Source organism: Canis lupus, chromosome 14, assembly GCF_011100685.1.
Source record: "Canis lupus familiaris isolate Mischka breed German Shepherd chromosome 14, alternate assembly UU_Cfam_GSD_1.0, whole genome shotgun sequence".
NCBI classification, from domain to species: Eukaryota; Metazoa; Chordata; class Mammalia; order Carnivora; family Canidae; genus Canis; species Canis lupus.
Genome location: NC_049235.1, coordinates 42,742,216 through 42,755,985, shown reverse-complemented (window position 1 = coordinate 42,755,985; position 13,770 = coordinate 42,742,216). Strand labels below are relative to the sequence as shown.

The following is a 13,770-nucleotide window of genomic DNA, read 5'->3' as shown; positions in this document are numbered from 1 at the left end:
CCACTGAGTCAGGGCTGGGTATCTAACCTCCAGCAATCACCTGACACTGGGAGGTTTTTCCTTGTATGGTAAGGAAAGAAAGAGCAGTTTGGGGGAAGGGGTCCGTGGCCCCAAAGATCCCAGGCTCCAAACCGCAGTGGCCCAAACCGCAGTGGCGTTCCTTAGTGCAACAGTGCACTTATGAAAAGGTAACCCCGGGTGTAAGGAAAATGGATCACTTGCTGTTTTCTAGGAATCGTTAGTCACACTGCAATTTTAAAAGATTTCCAAGGCAAAGAACCAGCAGAGTTGGGTGTAAAATAAATCTCCGGCTAGGGATTGCTAAAGAGATGGCTGAGGCTTTGGATGGTCGCCCTCTGGCCTCACACCCCATGGTACCTTCCTTCCTTCTCCCTGGGTTCAGGCGCTGCAGGAGACTGGCTTATGCTCCTGGGCTCCTAGGAAATTTGATAAAAGCCTTTAACAAGAGCTTGCAGGCTCTCTAGCCACGTTCCCAGGCATTATTAGTGCATAATCGCTGCCACCAGGATACCACTGCAAGCCTTTTCCTTTTCGTTCCCACCACCCCTCCCACCTCACAGCTGGGAAAAAAACCCACATTTCAATACCATCCAGAATGGTCCCTTTGGAAGGATGACTGGCAGGTCCTGCCACACCTCTCTCGCTCACAGACCCAGTAAATCTGTTGCAAAGACTGGCTCCCTTTTTCACCAAAGTCTGTGTTATTGCTTGTGGGTGCAAATGGACGAGAGAGAGAGAGAGAGAGAGAGAGAGAGAATCAAGTTTTTTAAATTACTCGAAGACAAAGGTGTAGCTCTGCAAACTGTTAAGCAGAGACCAAATGTCAATTTAATTCTCTCCTAATAGCCTGGCCTAATGTAAAAGCCTTCTCCTTATCCCAGTGGTCACTGTCAATTCTGGGTAAGTGTTCCCAATCCCTTATTAGCAGCACTAATCAAAGCGCCAGTGTCAGGAGAATCTGAGTGACAGTGTTTAAGACTTTTTAAGCCTTTCATTATTCCAACTGTACCGGTAAACATGCAAATGACCTTTTCCAGAATATAGGGTAATATGCAATTCTACTAAGCCCCCTTCCACCTAGTGTCCCTCAACTCTGCATTTTTTTTAACCACAGCAAACACAAAACTCTGAAAGAGGCTCTCATGGGATTTCGGATACCACTCCACTTTCCACATTTTCTTTCTTAGATTGACATATTTTTCTATACCACGTGATCCTAGAGATGGTGAGATACACCACAGCAGATATTTCCTAACACTGGAAAGTCTACCTTGCCCATAAATCATGCAATCCTTAGACTACAAGGAGAAAAATTATCTCACTGAGTTTCCCGAATGCAAACAAGGATTCTACAAATGGTAAGGAGGGAATAGAATAGCAAGGGGCCATAACATGCTTCTCATTGTAAATTCCCTTTAGTATTTTATTAAACATGATCCCCCAGAACAGGCAGGTAGAAATATATGGCACCATGGTGTTTTCCTGCTTAGAGTTTTCCCTTTCATGGTAAATAAAGGATTATCAAACCAGTTCCCCCTCTGTTTTTATTTTATTTTTTAAATATTTTATTTATTTATTCACAAGAGACACACAGAGAGAGGCAGAGACATAGGCAGAGGGAGAAGGAAGCTCCCTGTGGCGAGCCCAATGTGGGACTTGATCCCAGGACCCCGGGATCATGACCTGAGCCGAAGGCAGACACTCAACTGCTGAGCCACCCAGGTGCCCCCTGATTTGTTTTCAAATAACAAGATACAACTTCTCTTTGGGGTACTGTTTCCTCTTTAGGATGTTTAAGTTTGAAGAGCAACATTAGAAAATAATGCTGTGAAAATTCACAAACCTACTTCTTAAATAAACACATATGCTGTGGTCATGACCCTACCATCATGCTTTGCCTGAACAACCCAACTCCAAAGAGTTTATCAGTTGGTCAGAGACATTTGTATTTCTTTCCTCTTGGGTAGGTAGTGTTATGGGATTATGGCAAGGAAACAGAAATCACAGGCCCTCAAGGAGTTTATTCTCTCATCTTGGACACTACCAAAGGGTCAAGTAGATTTGAAAACAAAAACTCAGTGAGAATCTGTTGCATTTCAAAAATCAAATCCATTATACTTTCTTTAGATTTTTAAAGAGTTATATTCTGTAACCAAAGCAACAATAATAATTTCATTGTACGTGGGCCAATGCCCCATGCAGGAAATTTTGATATTGTTACCAGATTTTAGAGGGATAAGACAAAGGAGTTGAGCTCAAAAGACAGGGAATATGGGGCAAGAAAAGAAAAACAAGATGGCAAAGACTTTTTCTTTCTTTCTTTCTTTCTTTCTTTCTTTCTTTCTTTCTTTCTTTCTTTCTAAGAGATGGGGAGAGAGATGTGGGGGAGGGGCAGAGGGAGAGGGAGAGAGAGTCCCAAGCAGGCTCCACACTGAGTGCAGAGCCAAATGCGGGGCTCAATCTCATGACCCTGAGATCATGACCTGAACTGAAATCAAAAGTCGGATGACTGAGCCACTGAGGTGCCCCATTTCTGGCTTTTAATTAAAGTCTACTCCAAAACTTAGCAAGCCCCATCTGCCCTTCTTCCAGTTCCAAGCTCATGTTTTTGGAAAAAAGAAAAGTTGCACATCAGACAAGAGGAGAGATGAGGATGGGAAGAGGAGACGTGAGAGGTAGGGTGATGAAACCGAAAACTTTTAGCCCTGGTCTGATCCCCAGGTCTTCCAAAGCTAAACTGAAGCCTGACAGGATGCTTTTCATTACAAGCGATCAGATATAACATGCAAAGTGCCCCCTCCTTGCAAAGGTTACATATAGTACAACCTGCCACGTTGCTCCACGAGCATACATATTTAAGGTCCTGAACACTGGTTAGAAAGGCTTAACTCCATTTCTCAATCCTTTTACATAGATATTCATTCATGCATGCATGTATTCATTCATTCATTCAATGAGTAGAGAGCCTATGTATGAGCCAGGCACATAGCACTAAAAGACCATAAAGACCTGAGCCGAAGGCAGACACTCAACCGCTGAGCCACCCAGGTGCCCCCTGATTTGTTTTTAAATAACAAGATACAACTTCTCTTTGGGGTACTGTTTCCTCTTTAGGATGTTTAAGTTTGAAGAGCCACACACAATGTGGCCCCTATTGAAATAAAAACAAAACTAAAAACTGGTAACTGCTATGAAGGAGGGGTTTAAAAGTATGTTATAAATGCCAGAATGGGTGTGAGGAAATGATGTTCCAAAGAGGTGAGGTCTAAGCTGAGATGCACAGAAAGAACTTTCCAGGCAAAATGAAGAGCAATGTTGAAATCCTAAAGTAAGAGACACGACGAGAAGAGCACAGTAGAGGTCTAAGAGGTGAAATGGGCAACAGTTAAGAGAAGGATGGGAAGTCCCTGCAAAGCGATGCAAGGGAGGGATAAGACCTAATGCGAGTGTATCAAGATCCCTGGCTGCTGGTGACCAAGGAAGGCTGAATGAAGCCAGCTGGCTTGTAGGACAGGTGTTAGAAAACTTTTTCTGTAAAGGGCCAAAAGGATATATTTCAGGCATTGTGAGCCAAGAGGCAAAATCATCGATGTTATGTAAGTATAATATAACAACAAAAAAACTTCACAAAAATTTTTAATGGCATTCAAAATATAATAATAATAATAATAATAATAATGGTAATTGAGTATTATTTTAAAAATACAGGCTAATTAGTGAGAAAATGAAATTATTTTGGGGGGAATAACAAGTTATTTCATTGGTTTTCAGCCACTGTAGCACAAAAGCAGCAGACAATATAAATGAAAAAGCACGGCTGCAGTCCAATAAAACCTTCTTTATGAGATGAAATTTGAATTTCATATAATTTTCATGTGTCATAGTGGTTTTCTTTGGATTTTTTTTCAACCATTTGAAAAAGTAAAAACTATTCTTAGCTTGTGAGCTGTATAAAACTGGACAGCGGGCTCCATTCTTATTTGCCAACCTCTATTGTTGAAGACCCCACATCTGGATACATCTAACTGATTGCTCAGAGTGTATTTGTTTTTGGCAGGTGATTTTTACAGAGCAGTGCTATGTATTTGTTGTTGCATCACAGCAAAGGCCTAGGGATATAACGTCATTCCATTATAGGTGATACTAAGATTACCATTTTATTTACTTATTTTTAAAGATTTTATTTATTTGAGAGAAAGAGGGAGAGAGAGCACACACACACACACACACACACACACACACACACAAGCAGGGGGAGGGGCAGAAGGAGAAGTAGAAGCATACTCTTCACAGAGAAGGGAGCCAGAGGGCTGGGGGGCTCAATCCCAAGGCCCCAAGATCACGACCTGAGCTGAAGGCAGACACCCACCAGACTGAGCCACCCAGGCGCCCCTAAGATTACAATTTTAAAGGTACATTTTGCCACTTTGTAATTACAAGTAATCTGGGTGATACTTAGAATCCTGTGAACATCCTGTTCACCCAAAACCTTTCACTGAGTGGTTTTAGCTTTCACAGATGATCCTTGCCTGAGTCAATCATGACACTGGAAGTTACAAAATAATTTTGATATGACTTTAAATGGCTTCCTACTATGCCATTATATGGATTACATAATCATTTTTAATGCAATCTCCTGATATCAAAATTTTAGATTCTTTTCTTTCTTTTTTGGTTGCTATTATAAGTGTTTAATTTATATCCTGTAGATAAATATTTCTGTACACCTATGATTAGTTTCTTTTTTTTTCTTGAAAATTCAGTCATTTGAGAGAGAGAGAGAGAGAGAGAGAGAGAGCGCACAAGTGAGTGGGGAAGAGGCAGAGGGAGACAATCTTTAAGCAGACTCCTTGTTAAGTGTGAGGCTGACTTGGGGCTTGATCTCAAAACCCTGAGAATATGACTTGAGCCAAAGCCAAGAGTCAGATCCTTAACTCATCCTGAGCCACCCAGGCACCTCCATCTATTTCTTAGAGAAAATTACTTGGAGTGAAACTGGGTCATAGAGTCTAGCCATTTTTTAAAGGGTTTTCATCTATATTAACAATTTGTGCTTTACGGAATTATACCAAGTTTTGTTCCCATTAAGAACGATTAGTGCTTGGTTCCTGACATTTAAGAGCCAACACTTAATACCATCATCAAACTGATAGATGAAAATGGTTTCTCATTATTTTAACTTGTGTTTATTCAATTATAGTGAGGTTGGAATATTTGTATTTCTTTCACCTGGTCGTATCCTGTACTCATTTTTCTATTTATCCTTTAAATATTGATCTATAAGAGCCCTTTCTATACTAAGGATGTTAATTCTTTGCCTTTAATATGCATTGTACATATTTTTCCCAGATTGTAGAAAAATGCACTTTAAAAATATTAAAATTTACATGATTATTTTCCTCCTCGAAAGAATTTAGGAATGGGGCAGAGAATGCAAAAAATTAACCAAATGTAGAATTATTTTTGTTTATTATGAACTTTAGCATCTTTAAAGAACTGCCTAATGAAACTTAAAATTTTATTGTCAATATTCAAAATTCTCTTCTGATCTTTGCTACATATATATATTATATAGCTGATTTCACTATGCACAAAATGTGTTTTGTTTTTAATCCATCATTCCATATCTGCTTTCCATAATCAGCACAGTTATAAATACAATTTTTAATTAACTCTAGGATATAATGCAATTTTTAATTAACAGCATGAAATAAATTTCATTTAGTTCTCATAAACCATTTAAGATCCAATTTTTCATTAGAATAAATAGCATTGCTGTGAATATCCTTACATAAATTCTTTTTGATTCCTTTAGAGTTAAATTCTTAAGTCAATCTCAAAAACAAAACTACTCAATAACCAGAGGAAAAAGCACGATGCATTTAGGTTTTTATTGTTTTCTGCCAGAGAACACTCCAGAAAGACTCATTCAACATGTACTGAGTCCCAGGTATTTGAGTGTTATTGGTAGTGTTTAAAAGAGCTTATTTTCCCAAATCTCCAACAATATGGGTTTTGATAAGTTTATTTACTCTGGCTAAGTTTACAGTGTTGTGTATTGTGGTATCTGAAGTTCTTGGAAGTGGCACTTTCTCAGTGCAGGCAAGTCTATGCAAGAGCCACATGATATTCCCATGTATTCCATGTATACTCCATCTCCTTTATCAACTTTGTGGGATCAAATTCAGCAGTGGAATTCCAACATGTATTTCTATACTGGTTAGAGAGCTTTTAGATATAATTTACATTATGTGTTTTCTTTCCACTCTCTTCAAGAGCAAGAGCCAAGTTTGAGGCAGGTCTGTGTCCGTGGCACATCAGATATGGTCAGCGTGCAAAGCTAACATCATAGAGGGTGGCACCCAGGCATGCCCTCGCTCCCATCAGGGGAGGATGGCAGGTGAGGCTCTATTCCTGGCTTCCGCTGTTGGTTCATACCACCCCAGGCAGCCCTGCCTCTGCATGCCCACATCACCATGGCATCCGTATCCTTCATCTTCCACTAGAAACAGGAGCCGTGGTCAGTGCTAGACCTGGCTCTCTGCAGTGGCCCGTGGAATGAAGGCTGAGGGGTAAGAAGTGCTCTAGGTTTTCCTCAGAAGAAAGGTTCATTGACAGTATTAAGCACAAATATTCTTCTAAGATGACGGGGGAATGACTACACTTCTGAGGAAGATTTGGCAAAGTCTTGAGACATTTTTGATTGGCACAATCGGGGGGTGCTACTGGCATCTAGGGAGTAGAGGCCAGGGATGTTCCTAAACAACCTACAATGCACAGAACAGCCCTCCATGACAAAAATGATCTGGACCTGAATGTCAGTGGTGCCAAGGTTGAGAAATCCCTCTTCTAAAACAAAGCAACTGCCCTCTGTGCCTCTCCTAAACCCAAACTATTAAACCAAAAAAGAGTATCCAGTAATACAAACTGCAATGGAATGAACTCTGGCTTGTGTAGATAGGGAAATTTCCTTTGGGATTTATGTTTCACTGTGGCATTTCATAGGACGCTTCTCTTACGCGGGCCTAGAACTAGGCCACTGAAGCCCAAGCAACGTTACCACCATCCAGGTGGGCACTGGAAGCTGACTCTGCTGCATGGCCCACACTACTGTGCACTTGTCCCCATGGCCTCTCATCTGAGGTTTCCAGTGAGATGGGAGAGCCAGTTAGGGAGTCTCGGGAGGCCTGTATGGAGCAGCAGGAATCAGAGGAGAAATTATGCAGACGATTGTATGGGACACTGAGATGCTGCTGAGAAATAGGGAGAGAAATACCTGGCCAGGCTGGCTTGGAATCAGACCCTGGAGCCCCCAGAGCCAGCTCCTAAGATGGGGAGCTAGGTGGTGGCCGGTTCTGAACATTTAAAACCCTTCTGCTCAGGTGTATCCAAAGCAGCTTATGCTCAACAGTAACCCAGACTGAAAAACAACAGGTCTTACCGGGGGCGCTGGTGGTGGGGGAGGAGGAGGGGCCCCCAGCGGTGGGGGAGGGGGAGGCAGAGGAGGAGGTGGTGGCGGCGGTGGCACCGGCATATGTCACAGCGTTGGCGTCTCTTTGCTTCTGAATGGTCCCAAGAGAACGGTTTCTGCTCTGAAAGGGAGAAAAGAGATAGTTTTCAACTTGAGTGTCTTTATTCATGCGCAGGTAGCACGCATCACGCAGGCCCAGGCGAAGAATGGATAGCTTTTTCCTTTCTCTTGTCCACTCATTCATTCTTCCTCCCATTCACTCTTTCAACAAATACCAAATGCCCGCTCTGGGGCCGGCATTGGGTCAAGTGCTGGAAACAAAAGAAGTAGCTAGATTTTAGAGAGACTTAGGTAAAAAAAACTGATGAAATCTAGCTATTTATGTCTCAATAGAAATAGAATATATAAATATGTCAGTGGCAACACCTCATTCCATAACGATTTTTCCAAACAGCTGCATCCTATCTGCTTAGCATTAAACTTTCTCGCTTTTTCCTTTCTGATGCAGTTTAAAAATATTCTGTACATACTCCCATTTTCCTAAGCAGAGCAAATGGAATGAAATTTAACCTTTCTGAATGTCACGGGCTTAACGTTACTCACGATGCCAGCCTTGAACAAGGCTTGCAAAGTGCATTAATCATTTTCCTGCTTCCTTCTCTTCTGCTTTTACTCTTCTTGCCGTTGCCGGGCTGCTGTTTCTATACAATCTGGTATTTGCTACAGACAGGGCTTCGGGGCACAATTCTGCAAATATGGTTATGTTGCAAACAGTTAATATTAGAGGATGTATGATCTCCAAATAAATGTGGTATTTCACTGTGGAGTGGGTGGTGTGTGTGTGTGTGTGTGTGTCTTAGAATCCACATCAAAACACGCTGAAAAAGCTTAAAATGTATACTAAGGAAAAATCCCACAGTTTACAAGAATGAGGAAAACCTATAGAAGAATCTAACAATTTAAGTGGCAACAAAAATAAACATCAATCTTAGGCCGGGGTGGTTTTGTGTTCCTTCTGTCTCTCTAGTTAGTGGAAGGATAGAGCAAGGCCCATGCCCGTTTCTTTAGCTTTAAACTCCTACCATTTGTATTATTTAATGGTAATATTCTTATCTCTTAGAGGCAAAAAGCAATTATGTAACCTGGAACTTTGTTCCTAACCTAGTCCCATGGATTTTGCTTACTTCACACACATTCTCTTTACCTTTGTGTAGAGTGGCTGCCATGTGACCGGCTAATCACAGTAATTTCCACATCAAGCCTCTGAGGTCAGTAGTTTAATCCCAATTTTATAGGTAAGAAAACTGACATTCAGAGATATTAAGTACTTAATATCACACAGAGAGTCATGAGTGGACCTGAGACTGGAACCCAGGCTTCCCAAGCTCTAAAGTCCAGCCTCTTCTCAACATGATTTTTTTTGTGTGTGGCAAAATGTGCATACTACAAAATGTATCATTTTCATAATTGCAAAGTGTACAATTCAGTAACATCAAGTACTTTCACAATGTTGTACAATCATCACCACTATCATTTCCAGAATTATTCATCATCCCAACAAGTGCCCATTAAATAATAACTTTCCATTCTTCCTCCCCTAGCCCCTGGTAACTTCTAGCCTACTTTTAGTGTGAATTTGCTTATTCTAGGTACCTCAAATATAATATTTGTCCTTTTGTGTCTGGCTTATTTGTCTTCAAGTTTCATTCATGTTGTAGCATGTGCCAGAATTTCCTTCCTTAATTGTATGTATGCACCCACCACATTTGGTTTATCCATTCATCTGTTGTTGATAGATACTTGGGTTGCTTTCACCTTTTGAGTACTGTGAATATAACTGTGAACATCAATATACAAGTATCTCTTCAAGACCCTGCTTTCAATTCTTTTGGGCATATACCTAGGAATAGAATTGCTGGATCATATGGTACTGCCCTGCTTTCAGCAGGGTTAAGAACCCTCTAAAATTGTACAAAAAATTTAACGTGATGGGGCAACCTGGGGGGCTCAGTTGGTTGAGAATCTTACTTTTGATTTTGGCTCAGGTCATGATCTCAGGGTTGTGAGATCAAGCCTTGTATTGGGGTCTTCACTCATCAGGGAGTCTACTTGAGATTCTCTTTCTTCCTCTCCCTTTGCCTCACTTCCCACAGATGCACTCACTCTCTCAAATACATTATATAAAAAAATTTAAAGTGGTATAAGATATACACATAAGTTACACTTTCATGTGGAAAGAATCCATGATAGTTTTTATAAGAATTCCAAAGAGGTGCATGAGCTGATCACCTTAGGAGACCACAATTTTCTTTTTTTTTTTTTTAAGATTTTATTTATTTATTCATAGACACACACACACACACACAGAGGTAGAGACACAGGCAGAGGGAGAAGCAGGCTCCATGCAGAGAGCCTGATGTGGGACTCGATCCAGGGTCTCCGGGATCACGCCCTGGGCTGCAGGCGGCGCTAAACCGCTGCGCCACCGGGGCTGCCCAAGACCACAATTTTCTTATAAAGTATTCCCCTGAAAGTTACTAGCACCTGATAATTTCTGTGTCACTCTTTCTTTCCTTGATAGTAAAACAGGAACAGAAAGACTGAAAAAAATAATATTCATCAGAGTCCAGAGAATAAAACTATATTAAAATTGAGCAGAGATGCCAGTTGGTAGTAGATATTTCTTCTAAGTAGCATCAATATTATCTTATTATACAATAAAACAAACTGTGTGTATTAGTCGGATAAAGCTGGTGTTTTACTATTTTACTGGCTGAATGCTAAAGGAAGTTGGATGTGAGCTCACAGTTTAGTTGGAACAAAGATGAATGATCAGCTATTTGTGTTTTAACAATTTCTTTCATGAAAGGCATTGGGTATATATCTCTTTGTGATCCTTAATTCAGTGGCAAAATAATTTCAGTCAAAACTTTACAATAGGGATTAAAGGGTTGGCTGAAGTATCACAGAACAAGAAAACATAGAGGTCTCATTAAATGAGGATTACATCTTTTAAGCAAGACGGATGAGAGGAGTCAGACCTGCTTCCCTTGGTGAAGAACTGGAAAGGGATTAGGAAAGTAACTTTAGAAACTTAAATGTCACTTACCTAAGGTCATTTATCTCAGAAAAAAATGGCCACAGGAAGGAATTAAGGAGAACTGTGGCAGAACTATTCATACAACCATTTAGCCCACAGCTGGATTATATCTCCTAGTGTCCTCTGTGGTTAGATGTGACCATGTGATTGAGCTCTGGCCAACAGAATGAAGGCAGCCGTGATGTCTTCCATGAGGCCCATAAAGACTTTCTACCCACAGTTTTCCTCTCTTCCTCCATCCACTGGCTGGAAGGAAAGGTCTGATATGTGGGCACAGCCACAAGATATAAGAAATCTGGATTCCTGACTCTCTTTAAGGCCATCCACCAAATCCTTTATTGGACTTTACAAAAATGAAAAACTTCAACTGTGTTACATCATGGAGAGTCTGGAGTTTAAATGTATACAGCCACTAATTTTTAAGTTGCCCAACACAGGAACTTAATAGAATAGAGCCAATTCTCATTATGTGCAGTAGTTATATTCTATAAAGTTGCCAGAGACACTGAGTTAGCAAATACTGAACCACTGTTCTCCACAGAAACACAAAGAGTTAGACTCCTCTGGACATTTAGTCACAAGGCTTTTGTGAATTCACTAATACAGATTCTTGTTTTATGTGTATTTCTGCTATAAGACACCTCATTTCATATATATTGTTGGTACATTAACTTGAACTCCATGCCAACAGCATTATACCTCATGCCTAGATGAAGGTTCTCTAACTCATTCTTTTTAAAGATTTTATTTGTTTATTCATGAGACACAGGCAGAGGGAGAAGCAGGCTCCCCATAGGGAGCCCAATGTGGGACTCATCTCAGGACCTTGGGATCACGACCTGAGCTGAAGGCAGATGCTCAACCACTGAGCTGCCCAGGTGCCCTCTCTACCACATTTTCTCTATAAAGCACAACACAGCCTTTCTATGCACAACACTAGATCGCACTTCAGCATTACATTTGGGAGGGGCCATTTAAACGAGCAAACTCACCAACAACAAGCACACAAATCCAAAAAACATGGCACTAAATAGGATGTGCAAAGAACACTGGTTTACAGCGTGAGAACTGGAGCAAGCATGCAGAGTGCCGCCTCGTTGGACCTCAGCTGGGAAGCACGTGTGCACGGGGAGGCCCCAGGTTTCCCCCCACTCTGTACATGACAGTGCCGAAGAATACTGACTTTGGAGTTGCAAATAGAGTTCAACAAGTAGGTGACTAGCAACCTATGGAATCCGTGAATAATGAGGATCGACAGGATAACTTTCTGAACCCCCTGTATGGGCTCAGCACTGCATCAGGGACTTATAACACACTGTTCCGATTAATGCCCTCAACAACTATATGGCAGGCACTGGCATTTCCTATGATAGAGAACCAAATTTTATCTCAGAGACCTTACTAGTTTCCTCCAAGTTTCAGAAAGAGTAACAGATGAGTTAAAGCTCTGGCCTCTCTGATCCAAAACCTCACTTCTTGGTTTTAATAACTTGGTATCATCCAGGTCATATTATCTGCTTCCATTATGCAAAGATTTTTAAATATTCCTGAGACCCTCAGGTGAAAAGGACCTCATGTAGGTAAGCATAATTCTTGCACTTGCTCCTCCTGAACCTAGGCATCCTTGCTGTCCTTTCAATTTTATTTTGAGAAATCTGAGAGTAATCAGGTGCCACTGGGCTTCTGTCTTGCTGAACTCCCTGGGATGATGTTTCAAACTCTAGGATTAGAGGGTATTTTTACATGTGGTACTTGATGGCTTTGAAGGCTTTTTCTTGACAGATAAAATAATTAAGCAATTACCTAGAGAAGTATTTGTTAAAATCTGACAGTTAAGAATGCAGAGCTCCAGGAAGTCACAGGCTGTACCATGAGCTCTTTGAAGCTTTGTGCTCTCTCGACACACTTAAAACTGTTATTTTGCTCTGTAATGTATTAAAAAAAAATGCCGAGGATAAAAAAAGCCAGATTCTCAAAGGCTTTTGTGTTTTCTCCCGACTCATGAAATAACTGAAAAACAGTGCTGAGACGCAGGTTAGATATCCAAACACCCTTAGAAGGTGTGGAGGGCGGCAAAACTAATGCCACTTCCACGTGAGAGCCCCCCCCCCCGCCCCAGTACAGGGGACTGTGCTACTCTCAGGGTCAGACAGGTGTGCTTTTCCCAGCTGTGTGGCCTTGATCAAGTCACTTAGCCCCAGGGGGTCTCATTTTCTTTACCTGTAAACTGTCTAGAATGCTTAACTCTCGGTTGGTCGTCGGGACTAAAACAAAGACTGTACATGAAGAGTATTACAGAGGTCTTGACAGGCAGCCGATGTTTAACTGGAAGCTATATTTATCAGCATCACACCACCACCTGCAGCCCCACAAATAACTACAATAAAAGGTGGAGCGGGACACATGTCCCAAGAGGGCTGTGGAGCGCTCAGGAATGTCACCATCAATTCCAATATGAGGAGGGCGGGCGGGGGGGGGGGGGGCAGTAGATAAATGTTGGGTAGAAGCTATGGCATTCTTCAGCAGGTGACAAGGTGGCTACAGGAGGCTGTTCTAGTTAGGGAGGGTAGCATATGAGCAGAGACAGAGAAAGGGGAGAAAGCAAGCCTGGGAGGCTCTGTATGTAGGGGGGAGGGGAGAAGAGAAAAAAGGCCAGAATCACAGAGGGGCTGAAATGACACTATACTATTCTGCAAGTATCTCTTCTCTCAGGTAGGGGTGGACATGTGTCTTGTTGCGGCCATCCACCAACTCCTCAGGCATTGGAAAAGAGTTCAAAAGATGGTGAACTTCTCAGAGGAGTCCTGGCCCCCTCAGCCAGAAGCCAGGAGCTCCCTTTCCCAGCATCCCTTGCAGGCAGGGAGCTGATTTGTGACTCAGTGGTCACAACAGTGGAAGGACAAGGTGTGGAGGGGCCCTGGCTCACAGGAGTGACAGCGTGGGTCTGCAGCTGGAGGCCCCCCTTCAGTGGGAATGCAAACCCAGTATGGCCACATCCTTTCGGTTTTCCCCCCAAAGCCCCAAATCCAGATTTTGGTGTGAAGCCCAGTTTTGAAACGTCGGTAACTAATTCAAAAAGTGTTTTTAAAATCACTGGGCCAACAGAACATACCTGCAGGTCATACAGAATCCATGGGCTGCCATAATACAACCTCTCTACCAGGAGCTAGTGGGGTTG

General features: G+C 41.8%; 1 protein-coding gene across 1 annotated transcript in view; it reads right to left on the bottom strand.

The window, feature by feature from the left end:
* Positions 1-13,770, bottom strand: part of WIPF3 (WAS/WASL interacting protein family member 3) — an 80,738-nt gene that overhangs the window by 56,864 nt on the left and 10,104 nt on the right. Inside the window, 1 exon segment of the mRNA XM_038557217.1 lies at positions 7,463-7,613. Within this exon segment, the coding sequence (XP_038413145.1) occupies positions 7,463-7,555 (93 nt within the window). The 5' untranslated portion in view covers positions 7,556-7,613.